At 41.9% G+C, this 24,592-nt stretch overlaps 1 protein-coding gene across 2 annotated transcripts in view; it reads left to right on the plus strand.

Annotated features, from left to right (window-relative positions):
- The first annotated feature begins 278 nt into the window (after nt 1-278).
- TRIM55 (tripartite motif containing 55) overlaps nt 279-24,592 on the plus strand; it is a 37,424-nt gene continuing 13,110 nt past the window's right edge. The window contains exons 1-9 of one of the 2 annotated variants that reach the window (XM_009947779.2): nt 279-467; nt 879-1,051; nt 8,003-8,168; nt 9,860-9,955; nt 14,412-14,645; nt 15,711-15,733; nt 15,832-15,956; nt 18,095-18,312; nt 20,160-20,444. In XM_009947779.2, the coding sequence (XP_009946081.2) occupies nt 279-467; nt 879-1,051; nt 8,003-8,168; nt 9,860-9,955; nt 14,412-14,645; nt 15,711-15,733; nt 15,832-15,956; nt 18,095-18,312; nt 20,160-20,444 (1,509 nt within the window). The remainder of the gene's footprint in view (nt 468-878; nt 1,052-8,002; nt 8,169-9,859; nt 9,956-14,411; nt 14,646-15,710; nt 15,734-15,831; nt 15,957-18,094; nt 18,313-20,159; nt 20,445-24,592) is intronic. The other variant, XM_086465502.1, reaches the window with a different exon arrangement.

Raw genomic sequence — 24,592 nt, forward strand, 5'->3', positions numbered from 1 at the left:
GTGAGGAGAGCCAGGGCCCCACTGGCTGCCCCCCCGTCCCCCCGCCAGCTGTCACCTGTCCTAGTCTGTCCTCCTCTCACGTGCTTATATGGGCACGACAGGATGGCATCTTGTGACGCCGCGCTGCTAAAAACAGCCCCAGCTCCCTTCAGCCCCTCATTTAAACAATGTCCTCTGTCCAGAACAACATAGAGAGCCTCTGATTGCAGCACAGCCTTGGACTTATTTAAAGGAAAATTGACCCAGAACCCCCCCTGCAACGCTGTGATCCTGGGCATATGCCCCTGGAAAAGCTAGGGATGAGCACCTCCCTGAACTACAAGTCCTTCTCCAAAGAGCAGCAAACCATGGATAATCTGGAGAAACAGCTGATTTGCCCCATCTGCTTGGAGATGTTCACCAAGCCTGTGGTCATCCTTCCCTGCCAGCACAACCTCTGTCGGAAATGTGCCAGTGACATTTTCCAGGTAGGTTTCTTCCTGCAGAAAGCTCTGCTTCCCAAGCAGCACTGGCTGAAATGAATTAAAAAGCAGATTTTTAACATGTTTTGATTGACTGCTTTTAACTGTTGGTAAGACTGGGTGGGGAGTGATTTAAAGCAGAAGTTGAGTGCTCCCAGGGGTCAGGGCTGAGCTCACAACAGATTAGGGTGTCACCTGTTAGCTGCAGGGACGCGCACATGTGAGCTGGGGAATTGGCCCCTCACCTGGCAGTCACCAGGTGCTTTCCTGGGAGTAGTTTGTTGGAGCAACCCTCTTCTTGGGTGTATTGACAAATGGTTTCTTACGAGCATGTTTTTGCCCCAGTGCTTTTGAAAGAGGTTTTCATGGTTTTGCATGGCCTCACTTGCCTCTCCTTGTGCTGCTTGGCAAGAGCAGGCCTCCAACCCCTACCTGCCAACCAGGGGAGGCACAACCATGGCGTCGGGAGGCCGCTTTCGCTGTCCCTCCTGTAGGCATGAAGTGGTCCTTGACCGGCATGGCATCTACGGGCTGCAGAGGAACCTGCTGGTGGAGAACATCATCGATATCTACAAGCAGGAGTCCACAAGGTAATGAGTGAGTGTGTACCCTTCAGAGGTTTGCCACAAAAGCATACATGGCTTAGGGGACTAGTGGCCTTTGGTCTTTCCGTGCACATGAGGTTGATTTAGTCGTTTCCTCTCTTAGAAGTGGGGAAAGGGATGGTGCTGCCATGTGTGCCTGTCTGTTTGCTATGCAATGAAGTCAGCTCTCACTCAGCACAGAAAACCGTATGCAAATAGATGCTGGATTTCCCTGCTTCCACTTACAGCAGAGGTCTATGCCGTGACTATTCACATGAGCAACACTTACCCATGCAATCAAAGCCCTTGAGGTCAGCATGGCTGCTCACATGAATAAGGGAAACGTAGCTAGGTTCACATCACTTATTTTAAAAGCAGTTCAGACAACTCTTGTTTATCTTTAACCTGTGAGTTCTCATGCTAAAGAAGGGAAATAAATTCCAAATCTCATTAGAAAATCCTGAGGGACAGACAAAGACAGTGCAAACAAGAAGAAAACTGAATTTCACGCAGAATATACCCTGCATCATAATGTCAAATCAAAGCTCAATTAAAAAAAAAGGTCCGTTCCTGTCAGCTTGGGATGTGAACTCAAGGCTTATCTAGGACTCCATAAAAGAAAAGGAACAGCCAGAAATAACATGCATCAGTGTTGTGTGGCTGTGCACAAGAATCAGGACCTCAAGGCAGAGGAATGAGTTAATCCTAAAAAGTAAGACTAGTCCCAAATGTTAACTGCCTGCATTGGATGTGTAATAGATCCAGCAACAGAAAAATGTTGCATTCTTGTCTCACTTTCCGTGGGATGGACCAGATGCATGGTACCACTGTGGGAAACTTGGTAGAGGAGAAGCTAACCCTGGACCCAGGCCACCAAGCAAGCAGCTCTCACCCAGGGAAGCTGCCTTTTGTCAAGAGGGTGGATCCATAGGGATGGTTTTGTACAGAATGGTGTTTTGTACACATGAAGGAAGGTGTAATCCTGGCCATGCTCCCTCACAGTCTTCCCATCCCACCCAACAAGGAGCTTGGTTTCACAGGGACAATGAGGCAGTATCACTGGAGCAGCTGGACACAACTGTCGGATCCCGGTGCTTGGGATGGCTTAGGGCACTTCTACCTTCCTCTGGCAGAGGAGGACAGTCACTAGCAGAGAGAACGTTTTGGAGCCTGACTGTACTTTGGCTGTTCCTAGCTGTTTGAACCCCTTCAGGGACTGCTGTAGCTGGGCATAGTTGGACGCCAAAGCCTCGGAGAGCACGAGGTTGGCTTAAAAATGTCTTTTCTGCTGCCCTTCACACTCAGTGCCAAGGGAAGGTCAACTACCCTTGTGTGTGTCATTGATATCCAAATATTACTTTAGTCAGCAAAACCTGGGAGGAAATGAAGCAGCAAAACTACAGTGGTGGACTTTGCATTTAACCAAATAATCTGGACATGTGTGGCCTCACATCTTTCTTGGGTTTTTTTTTTTTTTTTTCATCTCACAGCTGTGTTTAACTTAAAGAAATGCAGCTCCTTTTCCCACGTAGCTCATGGGCAATTGGAACAAAATTCAGTTAAACAGAAATGTTAGAAATTTAGTAGATTGGTTTTTTAACTCCATGAAAGTAAAACACATGATGAATAAAAGGGGAGAATAGAAAAAAATACAAATATGACCATATATTTGCTTAGACATTTGTCCAAAAGGTTCATTTATTTAATCCATTAAGGTGCTTATTTAACCTTCACGTATGTCCTTAGAATGAAAGTTATCTTCAGGGTTACGTAGCAGTGGCAATGCATAGCAGCGTTATCTAAACTGTTTCTCACTTTGTAGGCCTCAGCTGCTTATCTCCCTCTGCCTAATATTCCTTAGGCTCCCACGAAAGCATAAGCAAGATCTGCCATGGCTTTACCCCATGCTGTCCCACTGAATCAAAAAGTCAAGGGAAATCAAGTCTTCTCAACTTCTTCCTTTTGTATCAGTCTCTTCCAATCTAAGGGCTGGGGTCTGGTAGGGGTACATAAGAGGGTGAGATGTGACCTTTGTCTCCTTGTTTCTTCCCAAGACAACTCTTCAAACTGGCAACACCTGTGATTTCCAGACAGGAGCCTCTTCCCCTTGAGTCCTTCTGTGGGTATAATTCACCATAATTGCATGTGCCAGAATGATGCCAGCTCCCAGCTGCGTTGCACGTGAATTTAGGAGAGTGAGGCGAATTCAGCTGAGGAGCAAACTTTGTCTCCTGTTAGTCAAAAATAATTTATTTCAAAATTATTTTTTAAAATTTGAGTTTCTATTTGAATTAAGGAATTTATTTTTTTTTAAATAAAAGCTGGGGCTGGAGCTGGGCTATGGAGTTGGGAGGGGCTGCCCAAGCCCTCTTGTACAGCCCCTCCTGTTACAAAAAGTCACATCGTATGGTCTTTTATCCCATTGCTCATCAAATTCCAGCTAATGGCAGCGTAGCCTACTGCCCAATTTAGAATCTATTAGGAACACAAGGAACGAAATCTTCAAGCAGCATGTGGCTCCTACAAAGCTGTAAAGGACAGCAAAGGACTGAACCCAGTGGAAACAGAGTTTGCTAAAACATTGAACTAATCTTTGAAAGTCTGTAGGCCACTGATTACCTGAACTATCTGAGGAACATCAGGGTGCCTGCTGCCACCAGGAAAGGGTAGCAACAGGAGTCTGTCACTTCTTGCAAGCTCTGGCAGCCTCTAAACAAGCTCGGCTGGCTGTTCCTGATCAAAAGGTGCTTTGGGCTTTGTTACCAGCTGAATCCTGAACTGAATCTGGCAAGGGACATGAAGGCTAACAAGAAAAGCTCCTACAGGTACATCAGCAGCAAAAGGAGGATTAGGGAAAGTGTGGGTCCACTGCAAAACATAGCAGGAGCTTGTGTGACAAAGGACATAGAAAAGAACAAGGTGCTCAACGCCTTCTTCACCTCAGTCTTTACTAGTAAGATCAGTCTTCAGGAATCCCAGGCCCCCGAGACCAGCAGGAAAGGAGAAGGAAGACTTACCCTGCGCGGAGGGGGATCAGGTTAGGGAATATTAAAAAACCCTGGATGTCCTTATGGGAGGCACCCATGAGTGGTGAGGGAGCTGGCTGTCATTGCAAGGTCACTCTTGATAATCTTTGAAAGGTGATGATAATCAGGATAGGTTCCTGAGGACTGGCCTGGAAGAAATGAAATGTTACTCCAGTCTTCAAGAAGTGCAAGGAGGAGAATCCAGGGAACTACAGACTGGTCATCCTCACGGTGGTCCCTGGAAAGCTGTTGGAGCAAACCCTCCTGGAAACCGTTTTCAAACATGTAAAAGACCAGAAGGTGATTAGAAATAGTCAGCATGGATTTATGAAGGGGAAATCAGCCTGAGCAACCTGTTAGCCTTTTATAGTATGATGACTAACTCAGTGAATAAGAGGAGAGCAGTGGATGTTGTTTATCTAGACTTTCAACACAGTCTCCTAAATATCTTTATTGACAAGCTGATGAAATAAGGTCTTGAGTGCACAATGAAGTGGACTGAAAACTGACTCAACCGTCAGGCTCAAAGAGTCATGGTGAGCAGCATGAAGTCAGGCAGAGGCCACTCAGTAGTGGTGTATGCCTGAGATTGAGACTGAGGCTAGTGCTGTTTAATATCGTCACTAATGACCTGACTGTGCATACAGTCATGCAGATACTCTCCATCCTCTGACCAGGTGCAGGCACTAGGTGATGTGATGGTACAGGAAGGTCTACAGCTATCTTAGTGTCCTCAGTAAAAACATTATCGAAGTTTGATTCAGGATTTCAGTAGAGACCTTTTTAGATTTGTAAGAACCCTAAGGGAATCATACCCTATAACTAAACAGTAGTTTTCCTGAGGTCTTACTATCTCCTTAATTAAAGTGTGCTCCTTTATGTGCCCAGCAACTTTACATTTCCTCACCAAATCACAGAATCACAGAACGGCTGAGATTGGACGGGACCTCTGGACGTCATCTGGTCCAACCACCCTGCTCAAGCAGGGCCACCCAGAGGCAGCTGTCCAGGACCATGCCCAGATGCCTTTTGAGTATTTGCAAGGATGGAGACTTCACAACTTCCCCAGGCAACCTGTGCCAGTGCTCAGTCCCGTTGACTGTTTAGTCCTGATGTTTAGAAGGAACCTCCTGTGTTTCAGTGCGTGTCCACTGCCTCTGGTCCTGGCATTGGGAACAACTGGAAAGAGTCTGGCTCTGTTCTCTTTGCACCCTCCCTCCAGGTGTTTAGATACCTGAAGGTATTGATATGATCAAGGTCATTGTTAAGATACCCCTGAACCTTCTCTTATCCAGGCTGAAAGTCCCAGCTCTCTCAGACTTTCCTCACGGGAGAGATGCATTCAGACCCTTAATCATCTTAGTGGGCTTTTGCTGGGCTCTCTCCAGTATGTCCATGTGTGTCATGCACTGGGCAGCCCAGAACTGGACCCAGTATTCCAGCTGTGGCCTCACCAGTGCTGAGAATCCTCCTCTCCATAAAACATGCACAACACTCCACACATTAAGGTCCAAATCCAATTTTAATGGAAAAGAATAGGCCTGTAGGAATCAAACACAGGGTTAGCATCTCAAAGAACAGAGTCAGAGAACGAGAACAAAAATCTATTAGGCCATTTCAGTAACCTGCCACTTCTTTTGTCACAAGTGTATCTGTGATGAATCTTTTCTTCTACTAAAGCCATGCTGTCATTTTCCTATCAGTTACTCTTTAATCTCCTGTTTCAGGAGCAGCCACCATTTTAAACTTAGAGGTTGTGTTTTGGCTTGTGCTACACCGACATAGACATAGGGAATCCCCTCTGAAGTCAGGGAATGTGGTGCTAATAATCTCTCCTTCTGCACAGCCTAGGAAAGAGACTGTAGATCTGTTTACTTCTAGTCTTTTGTCACTGTCTTCAGGGCCCCGCTAGTTCAAGGAGTTCTGCCAGGTTTCTTCTAGCTCTTTGCAGCACCTTTGAAGATTGGCTACTTCTGGCTGAATTTGCTTGACACTCTCACCTTTTTGCCCTGTGCTATGTGTCTTTCACGCTAGTGGCACCATTCCAGTGTCAAATAACATTCTAGCAGTTTCTGATCTGGTCTTGTAAATATTTGCAGGAAGATCAGCTACTTCAGGCTTAATGAATCACTTTGAAATTCATTGTCTGTTATTGCCCTCACATACAGGCCTTCCCACTGGTGCACTGTAACATGAATATATTAGGGGCTCTTTGCAATCATCTGCAAACAATGTAAAGCATTTTTTATAGTGGAGACACGCCTCTTTGAACTGGCATTGAAATGGTGCTCAGTTTGACACACCGAGTGCCTTATGCAAATGTATTCTGAAAATCTGATTCAAATAATATAGACTTCCTTCAGAAGTGTCTATTACAGATTTTCCTTAGGAACCTTTTAAATTCCAGTGACCTTTTGAAATTAAGAAATATTAATGCATGAGACATTTTCTTTGTTGCCTAATATTTTTTTAAACACATCTAATTGATCACATTCCATTCCCTTCAGAAGAGAAAACTGGTACTTTGTAATCAAAAAACAAAAGCCATGTCCACTCTACCAAACTGTATGGAAAAACTCTACTTTAATATAAGCTAAAATAATGATTTTTCCATATATTTTTTAACTTGAGTAGAATGACTGGTTGCCTCCTTGCTACACAGCTCTGTAGAATGGCTTTTTAAAAAATGTTTCCATGTAATTTCATCAAATTCTACAGTTTTGGAAAATATTTTCTATCAAATGATGAAAAGATATATTTCTATGATGCCATTGCTCCACTGGCTACAGGTAAGTCACAGGTGTCCTTCCAAATGGTAGCAGAAGGTGATAATGGCTTATGTTGGAAATATTTAACATTGCCACAGTAGGAGTGGCAACTTCTGGCAGCTCGAATCCCCAGGCACACTCCCTCCATCAATCTACTGACCCTGTCCTCAGGTACCGCGTCCTTACACGCTCATATGCTTGCCACAGATGCCCTCAGGGTGCTAAGCCTGAAGCATGGACTCAGAAAAGCATCAGCCTGCCCACACAGACTGGATCAGAGCTTTCACTTACACTGGGAACACCAGTTAAGTGGCTTTTTTAAAGAAAGCTAGAACTAAATTAGTTCCTAAGATAGCAGGGATTGACTTGTGTGTATATGGCTAAATCATTTTGGTGAAGAGATGATCAGGACTGAGCTATAGTCTGGTGACAGTTCCTGGCTTAGCACAGGAAAGGAACGCTTCTTGTGTAACCCATGCCCTTGGTGACAGGTACAATTGAGTTACCTACTGTTAAAAAGTTTGACACTGTGTGAGCTAGACACATAACACCTGGCTAAAATTAATGTGTGAGACCTTATTTTGATTGCTGGCATGTGTAAAGGCTGTAAGGACCCAGTCCTATTTGATATTGACAGTACTGACCTGGGCCTCACAAAGCTTGTCAGCAGACATATAGAGTTAAAGGCATAATGCCCACGAATACCTACAGGTCTTGCTTCAAATTAGTCCCCTGCATAAGAGCTTTGCTGCACTAAGGCCAAGTACCCAACATTTTGCATGATGAACCCAAAAGAAATTGCATGCGTTTCATATTTCAGACAGATGTTAGGTATTAATTAAAGTGCACAAGTAGTCTGAGATCAGTCTTAATGAGGTGATTTACATTTTTAAATATGAGCAGGTGTTCAGTCACACTCACAGCTGGAATCCCCCTATGAAGTCATGTTGCTATATTGTCATCACACCCTGTTGTGTCAGGACATTAAGCTGTACTGCTGTCTATTTAGTCATCCCGTGAAGCAAGTTTAAGTCTATGCTATGTATTCAGGTCAGCCTTGGACACTGCTACACAGATGTACTGTATTTTGTGCTGATACCCTAAGTGATGTCATCAGAAACTCATGAGCACCAAGTTTGTTTAAAACTCGTTTTCTTTCGCAGACCTGAAAGGAAATGTGACCAGCCAATGTGTGAAGAGCACGAAGATGAGAGAATTAATATCTATTGTTTGAATTGTGAAATGCCTACCTGCTCCTTGTGCAAAGTCTTTGGTGCCCACAAAGACTGTCAAGTTGCTCCTCTCACAAACATTTACCAGCGACAGAAGGTAAATACCTTTTTGATCTCATAGTCCTCCCAGCAACTGACAGGACCATCAACAGGAAAGTATTACCATGGGCTTCCTGCAACCTTCCAAAGGGGCCTGGGCGTGCCTTTGCTATTCCTGTGTGAGCATGAAAGGCTCACACAAATCTGTGGAAACTGTATAGAAACACAGTGAAATAAATTTATGAGAGATCACACAGAAAAATATTACAGTGTCCCATTTTTGTTAGTGCAGTGAAAAATGTTTTAGACAGCGATTTGCTGTTAACCTGAGGATCTCTTTCAAGGTTCCTATCTCTTTTTTTCAGTGCTTTAAATCTGAAAAAGAGTGGTATTTCCAACACATGAACTGGAAAGAGAACAGAACATTACAAATCAAATAGTTAGCTATCAGGCACTTCTGCCTTAAAGTATCCCATTTTTAAGAAAAGTTAAATGAAAAACCTCCTCCTGCAAGTGAATGCAGGAATATTCAATAGTTGGCAGCACAGGATGTACCTAACATCCTCTGCCCTTGCTGTCACCAGTAAAAGACTTGTTTATTTTTAATACAGTATTAATTTAAAACCTGACTCATTGGGTTATCCTCCTGAGATAAACAGCTCATTTTTCCCAAGGGCTCCAGTGGGGCAAGCAGTCAGACAGGCCAAATTTGCAACCCCAGCCTCCAACTTTGTCACACAGATGCTTGTGTGTGGAAACTACAAATGAGAATTTGCTTTAGGAAAGTAGTTACAACCATCATTTTCAATCAAAAAAAGGAGGGAGAAAGGGGAGAAGTTTCTTGGACTGAATCCATGCCACCATTCACTCCCTTTGCATGGAGATTTGCAAGCAGTGGTTTCCTTCCCAGAGTGCCTGTGGAAAGGGGCAGTCACACCCAAGAATGAAGGTATAAACTGGAGGCTGCAGGATGCTTGTTTCAAAGAATCCTTTACAAAGCTGTGGAGGCCACAGATACGGTTGCCTCTGTCACTACGGCAGTGTTCCAAGGGCCCCTCACCCTCCCCAGCACCCTCCCCAAGTTCTCTAGGGACTAGCTTCTCTGTCTTTCCTCTTCTAAGGATATCCCACACTCATCTCCATTCCCACACTCTGGCCATTTCTTTCTTCCACTCCTTTCCCTCATGCCAGTGGCTCAGCCTCCACCTCCTCCTATTCTCCCTTCCTCTCTACAGTCCCAGCTCTGTAGCACCCTGGTCCCTCCAGGTCTGTGGGCCACCTCTTATCCTCTCCAGGGCTGAGAGCTACAGTCCTCAGGGAAATACCACAGTGGCGTGGCTAGACCCAGGCGCGAAAAAAAAACAACACCTCAAGAGACAAAGTCTTTTCTCTCAACAAATATTTGGGGGCTGTTGAAACATAGCACTTCAGATGAAAGCATCTAGAAGAGCCTTGTAGAACAAAGTGCTTCCTCCTTTCCAAACCACAGTTTCTTCTCCATGAAAAGTTTCAAAACATCAATGTTTTTATAGTTTTTTGGGAGAGGAAACAAATGTCAAAGTACTAGTGGGTAACTTGTGGTCAAGTAAAGCTCCAATTTTCCTTGGTTCTAGTGGAAAGAGCTAGTACTCTGTTAGGACTCCTTCATCTCCTGCTCCTCACTGTTAGATGGGGATTCCACTGCTAGATCCCACCCTGAAGTGGGATGGTGTCTAACACCCCCCTGCTTACTCTTCCCTTACTGCCTAGTCCGAGCTGAGTGATGGCGTTGCAGTCCTGGTGGGGAGCAACGACAGAGTGCAAGGGATAGTCACGCAGCTGGAGGAGACCTGCAAGACAGTTGAGGTAGGTATCACCTCTTTCAATACAGTTATTTCAGTGTGAAGTCACATCTTTCAAACTGCTGGTAACTATCATTCCTTAATTTACTCAAATGCATTCCTACATAGTTTCACTAAACCGTTACTTGTGGCTTTGTACAGTATCAGCTCTACTGCCTCAACCAAAGGATACATGCTGCTCAGCAGCCTGCCTCTGACATTGACCATGTGATCGAGGACAAACAGTAAGGATAATCCATATCAGCATGTCTTGCTCAGCATTCTTAGTGGCATAGGATATCACTGATGTTCAAAGCAGATCCAACAAACTGCCATCAACTCACAGCTCATTTAACGTCTAAGATCAGATTCTAGAGCTGTAAGAGACTGGTGTTAGTCTAAAGTCTGACTGGTCCTGTGAACAGAGCCTTAGTCTCAGCCACAGGGTAGCCACAGCGCAGCTTCCAAGTATGTCAGTGAACTCTGTATTTGGTTGCTTTTACTTCTGCGCAGAGGTAGCTTTTTAATATACTTACATTGTCCTTTAAGGAGTCTTGCTTTGTTGCTGGTGGGAGGGAAGAGTTTGGGTTCTTACTGGATTTTCTGGTGAAAGCCTTACTCTGACAATGCTGGAATTAGTTTTGTGTCATGCAATAGCAGAAGTGGCTTTCATATCCTCCAGAGGTTTGGATCAGCAAAGCAAATACAAATACGAGCTCACCAACTTGAGCATCACAGAAAACAGGCTAAAAGGAGCTCATATGATTTGATTTTATGATCAGAGTTTGATGAAGCATCTGGTGAAGGAGTTGCATGCCTCTCAGCCCAGTTAGAATTATATTGACCCTTCAGAGCTAGAGCAGAAAAGAGAAACAGCATAGAAAAAGAAGTTAATCCAAGATGTATAGATTCTAATTGGTAAGAAAAATTTACTCCACAATCTATGTATACATTTGCCCAAGACTCCTATTTCTTCAGAGGAAGGAAGAACAAAAAATGTCCGAGTTTGGTTCAAAGAACATAAAACCATTTGCCCGAGTAAATGAGAGAGTGTGTTAGCGGCAGTCAGAGCTCTGTAGTCAGGAAGCCTTCACATTACAAGGATGAATTTGGCTGCTATCAGGATTTTGCAGACAGAAATAAGCCTTTCAAGTAGGTTAAATGCAGAAATCTAAATGATACAAAAGCAAAAGCTTATACTCATTTAAGTTGAACTGGCTGAACCAGAAACAAAACTTCAAACATCTAGTCTGAAGTACGGAGAAAACATTGTGCTAAAAAAACATGATAAATACAACAGTTTCTGACACTAGCTTTCTCAGAGTCATCCACGCAGTTTAAAGTCTAACCTTTAAACTTGAAGCCCCAAAGAAAGTGCAGCCATGTTACCTTCAGATGTTTTAACAGGCTTTTCACCTTTAAAGTCAAAGATTGCAAAAATTAGACCTCAGAGCTTACCTTGGCACATTCATGTTACATTTCAAGCAAATCACATTTTCTGCCATACAAGAGCTTTGTTTGAATTGACATCAGTTTGTCCTTGAAGATGAAAAGCTACAGCTGGAGCTCAGAAATGTACACATATGGAAAAGACCCTTATAATCTAGAATCGTCTCTTCTCTCTGCTTAACACTTTGCAGAGAACAATACATATCTGCTTTTGCAGAAAATACATGATCATTTTCCTTTTGGCCGGAGTAAGCAATAGCCTACAATTTTATAATTAGCTATTGCTCTTATCTGACCCTAAAAACCAGAAAAACAAACAGAAAATTGATTAATACTTGTATAGTTTTTAATTGATTGAAAGGTAGACCAAATTACTGTGTATTATATTATACTGAAAATAAAAAGGGGGATATAAAATGCTAAATACTGGAAAACAATAATAAATAAATAAATACTGTTTAGCCCTGTAAACAATATGAGTCAAATAGTGAAGGAAAAATTACAGTGTTTGTTTCAAATGCTAATGGTGTCGGCCAGTCTATACAGTTACTTCAGAACAAGCAGTGCGGCTCATGCTCAGTAGCAAGCACCCTTTTCTTTTTGCTGTAGCTGTGCTTTAAAAAACAAAAAAGGCCAAGAACTTTTTTAGAATGGAAAGTCATGTGTTTATTAACCTTTTTCATTACTCAGTATCTGCTTAGGGTAATTCCATCAGGCAGAGACTTCATATGGGAACAATTTATACAGAAAGAGAAAATTTCAGAAATATTTCAGCAGTTGCAGTTAGGAATCTGTTTTGCACTCTCACTCTTGAGGTTCACAGCTCCATAATACCTACTGTCAGGAAATACTATATATGTAGGGAAGGATGTCTCAGGCACCCTGCTGTCACCGAAACCAGGAAAAAAACTTCTTAATACCAATACAGTATTAAGAAGCAGGCATTCTTCATTGACAGCTGGGCGCGCAGGAGAGGTCTCTCACCAACAATGCACACCTAACCTGTAACAGCTACTGATTGTATTGGATACATGATGCATAATAAACAGGTTCTCATACATAAGCATGTTAATTCCTATATCTCATTATCATCTCTCCACCTTCATCTGGTTATGTGCAGTACATTCCGGAATTGAGTCAAAGGGCTGCTCCACAACCACCCACAGACCTCAGACTCAAAAGGTGCGACCCTCCAATGTCCTTGAGTCCAAGACTTTGGCTCAAGCTATACTTTGGTCACAATGCAAAGACTGTTAACAAAAAGTTGGAGTAATGAATCCTATCTAGCAGATGTTCTTAAACAATAATGTATTAGCTTTGCTCTTAACCATGAACAGACCATCAGTTAATGAACATCTCTGGTCTATGTAACTTGGGACTGTACTGGGTATCTTAACAAAATACATACAATTGATTTGTATACATACAATTGATTTTTATATATGTTTGATATCACTGCTATCACTCTCTTGCTCTTTTTCTCCTAACACTTGTCCTGTGCCAAATGGCAAAGATAGCACACACCCATCTTGAAATAAAGGTTGTTTTATAAGTGATCTGAGTAACATTTCAGACGAGGTCATTGTAGACCAAACCTAAAAGGAGTCTGGAGCAAGTGGAAGCGCAGGAAACACCGGGAGAAGACTAGGAGAAAAGTGAAAGAGGAGAGTAAGATTATTTGAGGTCTGAACAATAGAATGACACCCAGGAACCATGATTCACTTGGTTCAAAAGCTTCCTTATCCCCACACTATGATTCACTAATCAGGAATTTCTGGGGGGTGGCAAGGACCTCCAGAAGGGCAGGACAAGCCTGACCAACTGCAAGGAGTTTTAAATTAGAAGTGCCTATTTAGTCTATTTTTTCTCATTGGGAAGCAAAGATGGACACTCGAGTCCATGCAACAAGATCTATATTCACTCCCCACCCCTCAACCCAGACAGTGATTTTTGGCGACATATCCTTCCTCAAAAGGCTTTGAACGATACAGAGCAGACTGTCACCACTCATAAGAAAGAGGTCTGGCTGAAAGTCAAGAAAAAAAGTGGGATTCTCTCTGGCCAAGTGCTATGAATAATCAGTCTTTTCACTTCCAAAAGTACTGTGGGACCCAGCCTCAGTTCCTAGGAAAGTGATTTAAATAATCACCACTGTCCACAACCAGATATAACCACAATAAGGTTATGCCCATCTGTGTGCCCTGGGGCACACAGATGACTCAAGTATTCTATTTGATACGCCTTAGACATTATAGATGACCTGTCCCTGATTTCCTCCCAATAAATCCGCCCTTGCAAAAGCAGTGTGTTCATGTTAGAGATTGCTCAATGAAGCAGTTATCAAACCCGTCCTCCTTACTCAATGAAATATGCTATGTTGTCTGGATGGAAGTAAAATAAATGTGTCTCAAAAAATGATGTGAAAATCAGTGCCTGGAGGTAGAGTTGGAACCTGATTTCTGCTTATTGTCTTTGTGCTTTTGTCACACACCATTTTCTTTGTGGTACCTCTACCTCATTTAGTGCACAGTAAATAGCATATAATAGACACCTATTGTCAAAACAGAGTCTTTGAGAGCATATGTGAAAATCAAGCCCAGCCAGGATAGTTCCAGGTTCTCTGGTAGAAAAAGAAAATTCTGATTTGATGTGATTGCTCCTTTAAAAACCATTCTGGTCGTGGAAATGAACCCAGCTGCTAATATGGTAGTGGTTTTTACTTTTTCTGCAGACTTTGATATATAACTACAGATGTCATAAATACATTTCACAATTTTTTAGCAAACTGACAAGTTATACATAACCTGTTTGGAGGCTTTTAATAGCTTGAAACTCAGAGTTTGAGAACAGTTTTAAAACTTTTGTTCCAATAGCTTGGACTTTGAAAATTATAAAAGTCTCCGGGATCATTCAGAATCCTTTGCACTGTTCAGAAAGAGAAATTTATTTTATGAAAATGCTTCCAAGCAACTGTAAAAATAGCAACTCTTTTAAGAACATAATATGTTTAACATAAACCAAATGATTCACAGGAATGCTGCAGACAACAGAAGGAGCAGCTGTGTGAAAAATTTGATTATCTCTATTCTGTACTGGAAGAAAGAAAAAATGAAATGACACAAATAATCACTAGAACCCAAGAGGAGAAACTGGAACACGTCCGCTCCCTGATGAAGAAGTATGCGGATCATTTGGAAGCTGTGTCAAAGCTGGTTGAATCAGGAATCCAGTTCATGGAAGAACCAGAAATGGCCGTATTTTTGCAGGTATAAAGTCTATAAATAGAGACAGAAAAAGAATGATGGGTTTATTGAAGTACTATTTAAGCATTTCTCAATTTTAGGTACATTCAGAGTTTGGTCATCTTTGAGTGAACATTTATACAAACTCATTTTTAAACACTTACATCAGCATAGACGAATGACTAGTTTTCTTGTGAATAGTATCCAAACCAAGAATGTGAGTATTTGATATCTCCACCAAGATATACTATTCTGTGTATGAATTTCTGGTCCCAAAGAAGAAACAGGAGTTTTAACATTTTCTGATATATTCTGATATCTTTATTGTCCCTCCACTATAACATATGTGTATATGAACTTCTGTGAGTTATAGGTTTCATTTGTATACTGACAGAGTGATTAACTTTCCAAGAACTAAGCATTGACTTTAATGTTCTAAGTCACATTTTTATGCCTTTACTTCTTTTTTTTTTTTCCTTCTGTTTTCTTACTATAAACTTAGGAAAGCTGATTAGGAAACCAGCAGCAGCCTGTTCACTGAATTCATTGTCCTGCAAATTTATAATTCCTCTTTATTAAAGGCTGGAAGGATGTTTTCTTCCCCCCACCCCACCCCCACCCCCCAAAAAAAAAAATCTAAAAAACCCCATAACTTATTTTCATCAAAGAATTGCCTTTGAAGACTACAATATTCTGTCCAGACAAATAACATTTTGTGACTACAGAAGCATGCCCTCATGGACAGTCAAAGATACAGTTATATATCTTTGGTAATGGAACAATTGCTTTTCACCACAAACGCACATATACAAAAGAGTAAAAATATTTCCATTTCATTTTTGTAGAAAGTGTGTGTATTTCCTATGATATTCAGATTTTAATTAAAAAGTCTTCAATGAACTAAAAGATTTACTCAGATGTATCCCAATTACCATAAAAATTTTATCTCATTCATAGATCTCATGGTTGTCATTTATGAGATCCATACCAGTGCATTTAGAAGAAGCCAGTGTAAGAATTAGATCTCAATGCATAAAATCTCTGAAAAAATGGAACTATTTAAGAAGTTATTTCCTTTTTTTTTCACAGAATGCCAAAACATTGCTGCAAAAGTAAGTATTTAAACTTGGGACTCTTGATTTTATGATGAATTACTAATTACAAATCTATCTGCAAATCCAAAAACTGATAACCAATCTCTCTGTTTTAGAATTACTGAAACATCTAAAGGATTTCAAATGGAAAAAATAGAGGATGGATATGAAAATATGAACCAACTCACAGTGAACCTCAGTAGAGAAGAAAAGATTATACGAGAAATTGATTTTGACAGAGGTATGTCATTTATTTCACCTATTACATCTTAAATTGCAGCCGAGTGTGATTTACATGATGATGCTGAGTAGGAAAACTTGAATCGTATTTCTCTCCATCCCAAAGTGTAATTAGACCATTTTGTATCAGTTATAATCAAAAGCAAAAATCCATCAGAGTCAAAAAAATCACATAAGCTGTTGATATCATTAATCTTACCTTTTACATGGCCTCAACACTTTCCTAAGCTCATGATTTTACTGACTGCTCATGTGAAGGGACCACAAAATTAAGCTTTCATCTCAGTCTATAAAGTCTTTTTTTCCCTAAAAGATGCCATTTTTGTATGACCTGTCTGCTCTATGAAGTTATTAAAGAAACAGAAGTCTTGCTACTAAAAGAAGTACTTAAGAAAGATAGTTTTTTTAACTCTTTTTTATAACAATCAAGAAACACAACAGAAACATAATCAAAATTCAAGATCACAGAGTTATAGAGGGAAGCAAATATTATCGTCTTTCATTCCATCTAACATCATGTCATGTCCTTTGTCATGACATCATGTCTAAACATGCTTAATGTGTCAATATAATAATGCAAAGTTGTAATTCTGCGTTAACCAAAGCAGCCTGAAATCTAGGTTTACCTAGATCATCTATGCTTTACCTTACAGAGTAAGCCACAAGAAGTTAATTGAACTCTCCTATTAAAAGGCAGCAGTCATAATCATGTGGATATCTCTAACTTTCTTGCTAGCACTGGGTTCTGCTAGTAAATTTACATTTGCCTTTATCAGCCCAGTTAAGTCTCTTGCAGATGCCACCCACTGCTTACTCCCCTGCCCCGCCTTATACAAACTTCACAGCTGTTTCACGTGAAGGACCTTGCATGCCTGCTGTGCAGATCTTGGTCTGTAGGTTGGGATCTGTGGGCTAGCTGTGCTTGGCATAGGGGCCCACCTAGCAAGACAGCAGATGTGGCACCAGTCAGCAGCAGAGGAGCAGGTGCTATCTCGCAGGGCCATGAATCTCAGGGATTTGTCCTGGGAGGGACAATCCCTAGTCACAATCTCGTGCCTGGTTCATCCCTGTGATGAGCCACAGCTGCCACACACGTGCATCTGCCAAGATTGTGACCTTGTTCTCCAGGCACACCCTCCCACTATGTGATGGGAAATGTGACACCCACTCCTTGGGAACAAGACATTAGCAAGGGCTTTGGCACTCAGGAGTTCAGTCCTGCATTTGAAACTCCTACTACAGTCAATGAGGTCCTCTGCAGGCAGGGGACATGAAAGCAGAGATTCAGCACTCTTCTTATAGGAGTGTATTTGTCTGCAGAAACGTTTCTCTGTTATGAGGCTGTTACTTAATTTGCAGATCTGCATTCCTTCTACATACTCAGGCAGAACTGTAACCTGTGAAAAATACACAGCCAATTTGTAGCTTGGGTTAATGCATACATCTAAATTTATTTCTCTGAAGAGCCAGGGTGGGTCTGAACAACTTCTGACGTTCGTGAGGATGAACAGTGTGATTATGCAAAAGAAAATGTATTGTTAGAGGGCTCCCTCTGGAAACAAGGCGAGCCACAAATGCTGACAGCAGGATGTGTCAGATGACACAAAAGCGACGGTTTGACCAAGTTTGGCAGTCTGGTTTTAGGGAGGTTGGTATCCCTAACCTCCAGCCCTGTATTGCAAAGCACTGACCTAATAAAGATTTATTATGATGGCTTCAATAGTGTTTAAAACAAACGTACACCTGAAATTGCAAGAGGTATTTTTTTACTGGCAAATTGTCCCAAACCAGGTATCCTCTGCCCAGAAAGTGCAGGGCGGTGCATCCTTTATGAGGGTAACTGCATTGGTGGAAGTTTCCTTCCTCCTTCCCACGGAAAGGGCCAGCTTAAGATTTTACAAGTGTGCGTGCTCAGTGTCCTCCCTGCTGCGAAGCACCTGCTGGCAGCTCCATGGCAGGGCCCAGTCCAGGCTAGTGGGAGCAGATTCCTCATCACTGCCCTCTCAGCCTGTGTCCTCTTCCAGGCAGCAGATTACCAGTAGCTTTGCCATGCAATTTTAAGTATTGTTTTAGTTACATAAAGGCTATAGCCATCTTCATGTGGTGCTCGGCCCTCTCCTTTTACGTGTGTCCTATCAGAGGAGGAGGGGGAAGAGGAAGAGGAGGAGATAGTGGATGGTGAAGATTTGGATGAAGTCCACACAGAGTCATCAGGAGAGGAGGAGGAAGAGGTGGAGGAGGAAGGGGCTGAGAAAGCACCACAGCCACTTCAGCAGGACCCCAAACCGCAGAACACAGTGGGAGAGACCCTGGACAAACCCACACCGGTGCCACTGCCTGTTGCCATGGCTGGTCAGGTAAGTGCCCTCGGTGCCCCGCTGCCCCACCAGGTATGCTGAGTGCACCATGGCAGGGCAAGAAAACACTCTCCTGTGGCCTGTAGGCACCATGCGTCAGGGGCACGGCTAATGGATTCGATGCACTGGAGAGCAAAATAGTTCATTGCCCTTGTACACATATATGCAACTGTGCCCCGCCCTCTCAACCTGCATCTATATCACTTGATAGGTAAAAAATTACGCTGCTAGTTAAGTAGAGATGTATGTGGGATACATAAGATATAAATAAAAGAGATTCAGTTTGTGAGTTAAGCACATTACAATGGATATTCTGCTTGCTGTGATTTAACTCAGACTAACTATTACAAATGAAATGGTTGTTAAAATATTTATACTAGGATAATTTTGCATTCTCTCTGGATTTCATGAGCTTCCCACCACCAGTTTTTAGATCATACTTCTAATCTGTTTTCTGAGAATGGTGTTTGCCGCTTTCATCTCTGGTCATCCTAGGGATAACGTCTAGATGGATGCGGAAATATCATACCTTACAACCTAGCAGCAAACAGATTCAGGGTGTGAATAATTTAGGCTAGCACTTTTTCTTTAGAAATGAGATTAGAACGAGACCATAATTGCCACATATTCTAAAAGACCTACATAAAAAAACATACTTCGTGTACTACTTTAGCTGGCCTTACATATAATTAACTTAGAAAATTCTACTCTTATGCAATTTAACCAGTGAAGTTGCTGAGTAGATAAAGGCTACTGTGAGGGTATTTGAGGAGACCAGTGTGAAAACAAAAGAGCACATAAAGAATCCTTGATTGTAGTAAACTCCCCACATAAAATGAGGGAAGATAAATCCTATAGATCCGTTTTGGCTTTGATTTAAAAACATACATGAGTTTGCATCAGTTGTGTGGAGACTCTTAAATGAGGCTTTATTGATTTATCCAAAGTGTGTATTTTAAGGATTTGCGCTGACTTAACTAAACTTACGTTGCCTAACTGATGTAGGTTTTTATGCAAGAACTACACACAAGCAATTCTGCCTACTAACATGAAGTCTCTCACTTCTAAGGCTAAAATGGGAAAGGTACGGCATGCTGCTGTAGCGATTGTAAAATGCCATTAGGATATTGTCAGACGTGGCATGTGGGTGTTGCCATGTATGGGATACCTGTATTTCAGCTTTTGCTTTCTGGTGTAAGAAAGGCAAAGCAGAAATGCTGTGGTGATAGCAGGTACCATGTGGGTGAAGCCCATCAGCTTGATGCAGGTAGAGAGGCACAGTTCAGCTGGCTGCTCCTTTCCTGGCACAGCAACTATGCTTGGCTTATAGCATTGATAGCAAGGCTGGTGGGCAAACGTGTCTCTCCAGTGTCTTTGTATTCCTCTTATTCTGACTGCTTATATCAACAGGCTTATAGGTAAATGTGTTGTCCTTAACCCAAAACCCAACAAGCCATTCAAAGGTACCTACACTTGTCATTCATGGCTAGTACCTGTTCATGAGGCTCTTATGCAGGATTTCTTACACTTTTAGGATTGAATTGGGTGTTTACCTGAATTAAGGAACCTCTTGCTTACTGCTTTCTCAGTCAGCATCCCCTTCCCAGCTAATTCTACCCTCCTATTTTATTTTTTGGGTAACTTATTTTCTTTCCTGTACCTGTGTTATTCAGACAATGGTTGCTTTTTCTTCACATTTTGATTGTAATTCTTTCAGACCATATATTACAACAAATCTATTCCTTGCAGTGAAATATATCAAACATGGCATGCAGAGCAACATGGCTGTGGCAGGAAGTTAACGTGGTGCACTCTGCTTGTTCTTCTCTTTATCTGTCCTAATTAAGGATGAGGTTGTGACACCAAGTGGTTCTCAACAGACCCCAGAGTCTGACACTCAAGGGCCAGCTGCAGCAGAAACCATCGATCCCTTGTTTTACCCTAGCTGGTATACTCAATCGCGGCCATCAAGCAGTCTGACCTCAACCCCAGTGAGTGGGTTGGGGAAAGTAGGGCCTCCTGTTTCTCTGGAAACAAGTGCAAAGAAGGCAGAAGCCTCGGCGGCAGCAGCGATCAAGGAAAGCACACCAGGGAGTGGTAAGGAAAGTAGTGCCACTGCAGCAACATCCAAGGTCAGTGCTACCGAAGTCAGCCCAGAGGGCTGTGACGCACAGCAAGGCGGGAATGGCAATTGTTAAGGAAAATGTGACTTAATTTTCCTCTGCATGTTGAAGAATAAGAATAATTTCAGAAATATGGAAACAGTATAAATTGTTGTTTCAGCAAATTCACTGGATTTACAGATGGTTTCAATATGTGACAGGCTGACTTTTCAGCTTCAGAGTAGCATGTCGATGGCTGCTTGTGCTTAACTGCCAGCACACCTCACTTGTGCGAGCTGTTACCTGAGCTACTCACGCGCACCCTCAGGAGCTGTTGAAGAGGCTGGTGATGTCTCTGAGCATCAGATGTTTGCGTGTGTTAGTAGCAGACAAATCCTGTGCATGAGATTGTTCTTGACACCTGTTGAAAGCTTGTGTACATCACATGCCATCCTACCACCGCTGGTTGGGCAGCTATGGCTTGGCTTTGCCTCCTGCAGCTCTGTGCTGGCACTTGGAGTATACAGCTTCCTCCTGTGAACATGAAGCTATGCAAATAGCCGTAGCCTTCTTGTGCGTGATTGTCTCTCAGTAAGCAGTGCGATTTCCTGGGTTTGGATCTGTTGCACAGTTTCCTCCAAGGATTCTCAGAACTTGATTAAAGGAGAGCATGAAGCTAACATATTCCAGTTCTGTGTTAGACTACCAGCAGCATGATGGGATAACAGAGACTGACGTGTTGAGTATGGGAGGGCGTTTTCCTTGAAATTACAATGTTAGAGTTGGAATAACCTGAATTTGAATATTCCTTCTTCTGCATATGTGTACAAACTCCACATGGTCAAACATCCAAGGAACAGAGCTGAGGGGGCTTTCTGTGAAGGATTTGAACACTACCCCAGCTCTTGCTCTAGTGCCTGACTACCAGCCCATGAGCAGCACTCTCTAAATCAAACCATCCTGATTCACAGGCCTAAGCCATATGTTTTAACAAAGCAATTGCCTGTATGTGCGCGACGAGAGGAGTTCATGTGTGTGTGTGAAAAAGCACACGTGGGTAGTAAGTAAATCATGCTGTTTCCTTTAAAGTTGGAGTCAACCATTTAGCATACATAAGCAGCCCTACCACAATAAACCATCACATGGTGGGCAAAAAGTAAGAAGGAGTTCATACAGATATGATAAAAGGGGTACTTATCTTTTAGCTGGAGGCGTTAGTCAGTGACATTTGAATTTGGTGATGGAAGGATTCTCACTGACTTCAGTCTTAATAAAAGCAACATTTGACCCCCAAATTTCAGTGGCTATTTTTCAAGTCAAGGTTTGATTTGAAAATATTTGAGTGGAATAAAAAAAAAAGATTATTTTAAAGTTGCCAAATCTACTATGACCTTGTCTTCTTAAGTATATTCCAAACAAGTTGGCAAAAGCAGGTAAATTCACAGTGAAATTAATTGCTGCTGTTTCTTCTTATCAGTTCCACTAATGACTGGGCAGATAAACCTCACCATAGGCAAGTACAATCCTTACTGGGTAAATTCCCTGGGAGCTTGCCTGACTGCAGTCTACTTCCCTGGGTCCTAATTTACCAGTATCAAGTAAAAGAGAAAAAATAGTTTGATATGGCCAACTGTCTGAAAAAAGTGGCAGTGGTTTTCAGTCACATCGAAGCAGATATCTCGTACCCAGCTCTCTTCATCACTGGCTACTAGAAATAAAAACAGGCACAATTCCTGTCGGTGTGTGAATTTGGGGATGCTGGGTTTCAATATTTTCCCAGATCACGAGTGACACTCTCATTTTAGGAGAAGGAGGAGAATGTTGAGAAGAGTAGCACATTGTTCTGGGGACAGTGGGAGAAAGGAGCAGAGGACACAGCAGAGGGTGAGCTTGCCCCTGGTCTGGAGACAGAGGAAAGGATAGGAAAGCTTAGAAAGCAGAAAGGTGTGGAGTGTGCTGAAGAACAGAAAAAACAGAGTGACCAAGCTAACAAGGGTGGTGCCACAAGATGATGCCATGGTCAGATTTGCAGATCTGAGCTGAAATGTGTCTGTCAGGAGCAAAACGGCCTCTGTCATGTGGCAGAGATAATTTTTAAGTATGTGAACTTCAACTTTGGTTTTTCCTGTATGTGATTTTTATGCAACACACTCTGAAAAGCCATATTTGTTTAATTTTTTAAAACCCCAGCTGATGTTCCTTACCCCACTGTTTTTACTACCTCCAGTTAAAGGATGTAATGGAAAAGTGCTGTGGAAACAGAGCTTTTTCACTGAGTGTAGTGATAATGACTAGTTCATGTCATGACAACACTAGTGAAGCACTCTTCTTATTTTCTCACAGGAGTTAGCATTCTGCATATCACTTTTGGCATTTCTTATCGTACTACATCATCTTTGGAATCTGATTCAATACATGATTTATACTTTCATGGGTAGGAAATATTTTGTTTTACCATAAACTAACAGTTAAAATAGTGTCTCTGGTGATGTTCCTACACAGTTTTAAAGGATTTTTTCCCCTTTCTTCCCATCCAAAAACATCATGCTAGTTCACAATACAAGCTGCCTCAAAAATTTCTTCCTTGCGCCTTGAAAACACCACCCTTTAGCTTACTCCTGCATGGTTAAACATTGCATCTCCCTGGTTAAAAATGAAAAGAGACATTTACTCCCTCAGATATATGGGCTTATATATCAGTTGCTGTTCAGATAAGCATCAGGATGGAGAACCTGTGGGTTGACAAGAGATGTGAAGAGCCCCAAGCTTGTTCAGTCCAACAAATGGGGGAGGAAGATCTGGAGAGAAATGGTTGTCACCAGAGGGGCAAACATCAGGAAGAAGAATCCACTGAATAATCCCGCTGCCAGGATTCCCACCACAAGCAAATCCCCAGTGGTCCCTCAGGGGAGATGGCTCCCCCTGCTCCCTCAAGGGCCCCGTGGGCATGGGGACATTCCCCCCCTCGAGGGAGCACCACCATGGAGAGGGTCCCTTCACACCCCAATCCACATAGCACACCCCACATGTTGGGCACTCCTCTTCAGGCCCTTTTTCCACCAAAAGGTATCTGAAGCCATCTCTCCCACATTCCCAGTGAGCGTGGAGTACCAAACATAGCCCTGAAATTCATCCCCATGCAGCTGGGAGAGGATCCCAGCCCTTTAGACACCCAAGGCTCTGTGTGTGCTTTTAAATATCCCTGCTTAAAAAATGTTTTTCTGTAGGCAAAGCCTTTTTTTCCTTAGGTCACACTAATTAAGAGCTAAAATATCTACAATATCAAGGACTAAGAACTTCACTACCCAGTGAAGTTGTCCCAAATGAAAATATATAAATTAAACATTTACTATTCTATAACACCTCTTTCAGAGTAGCTTCTTTTTTTGCTAGACACTGTGCATGATTTAGTTCTTCCAGCTCCACATTCACACCCCTCTTAGGTAAGACATACGTGTTGAATTTCCAAAGTGATATAGCTGAACTGCAGAGAATTCTGTGTTACCACTGGGGCGTTTAATCATATTTACTGAAGGCCAAAGGCCTCTGACACAAAACAACTACAGTTTCCTTTGGGTATTTGCTGTAATGACAGAAGAATTCCATTTTGGTCTATTCTTCAAGACAAAAATCTTTATTTTTCCCTGCTCATTTTCTGTATGGCACTCTAAGCACTGTACAGCATGATATGCTGCATCTATGAAAAATCATAAATTATTATTCAGCTTTTATGTGCAAAAATTCCAGCACTATGACTGAATTATATATCTCCATTTAAAAAAAAAAAAAAAAAAAAAAAAAGCGGTGAGAAACTATCACCTATGCTTTAGCTGCATACGTTACACAAAAAGATGCACTGACTGGTGATAATTTGAATTTGAAAAGCATCAGACACTGAATCTCAATTAAATTTATGGATCAGAGTTTAATTCTCATTTATTTGTGTTTGGTTTTGAAAATTCCTTGTATTATTACAAAAGGACAAAGACCTTGTTTGTACTCCTGGGAAATCAGGCATGTGACTAGCATTATGCTCTTTTTTCCCTCTCTTTCTTTTTTAATTCAAAATACCTACCTTTTGAAATCAAAAATAGACAAATGAAGAAAGTTCTTATTTCTACCATTTGAGACCTCTTTCTGTGTGGTATCTAGTGATAGATTTATGATTTATTTAATCA

This window comes from Leptosomus discolor, chromosome 5, assembly GCF_034619465.1.
Source record: "Leptosomus discolor isolate bLepDis1 chromosome 5, bLepDis1.hap2, whole genome shotgun sequence".
Classification (NCBI taxonomy): domain Eukaryota; kingdom Metazoa; phylum Chordata; class Aves; order Leptosomiformes; family Leptosomidae; genus Leptosomus; species Leptosomus discolor.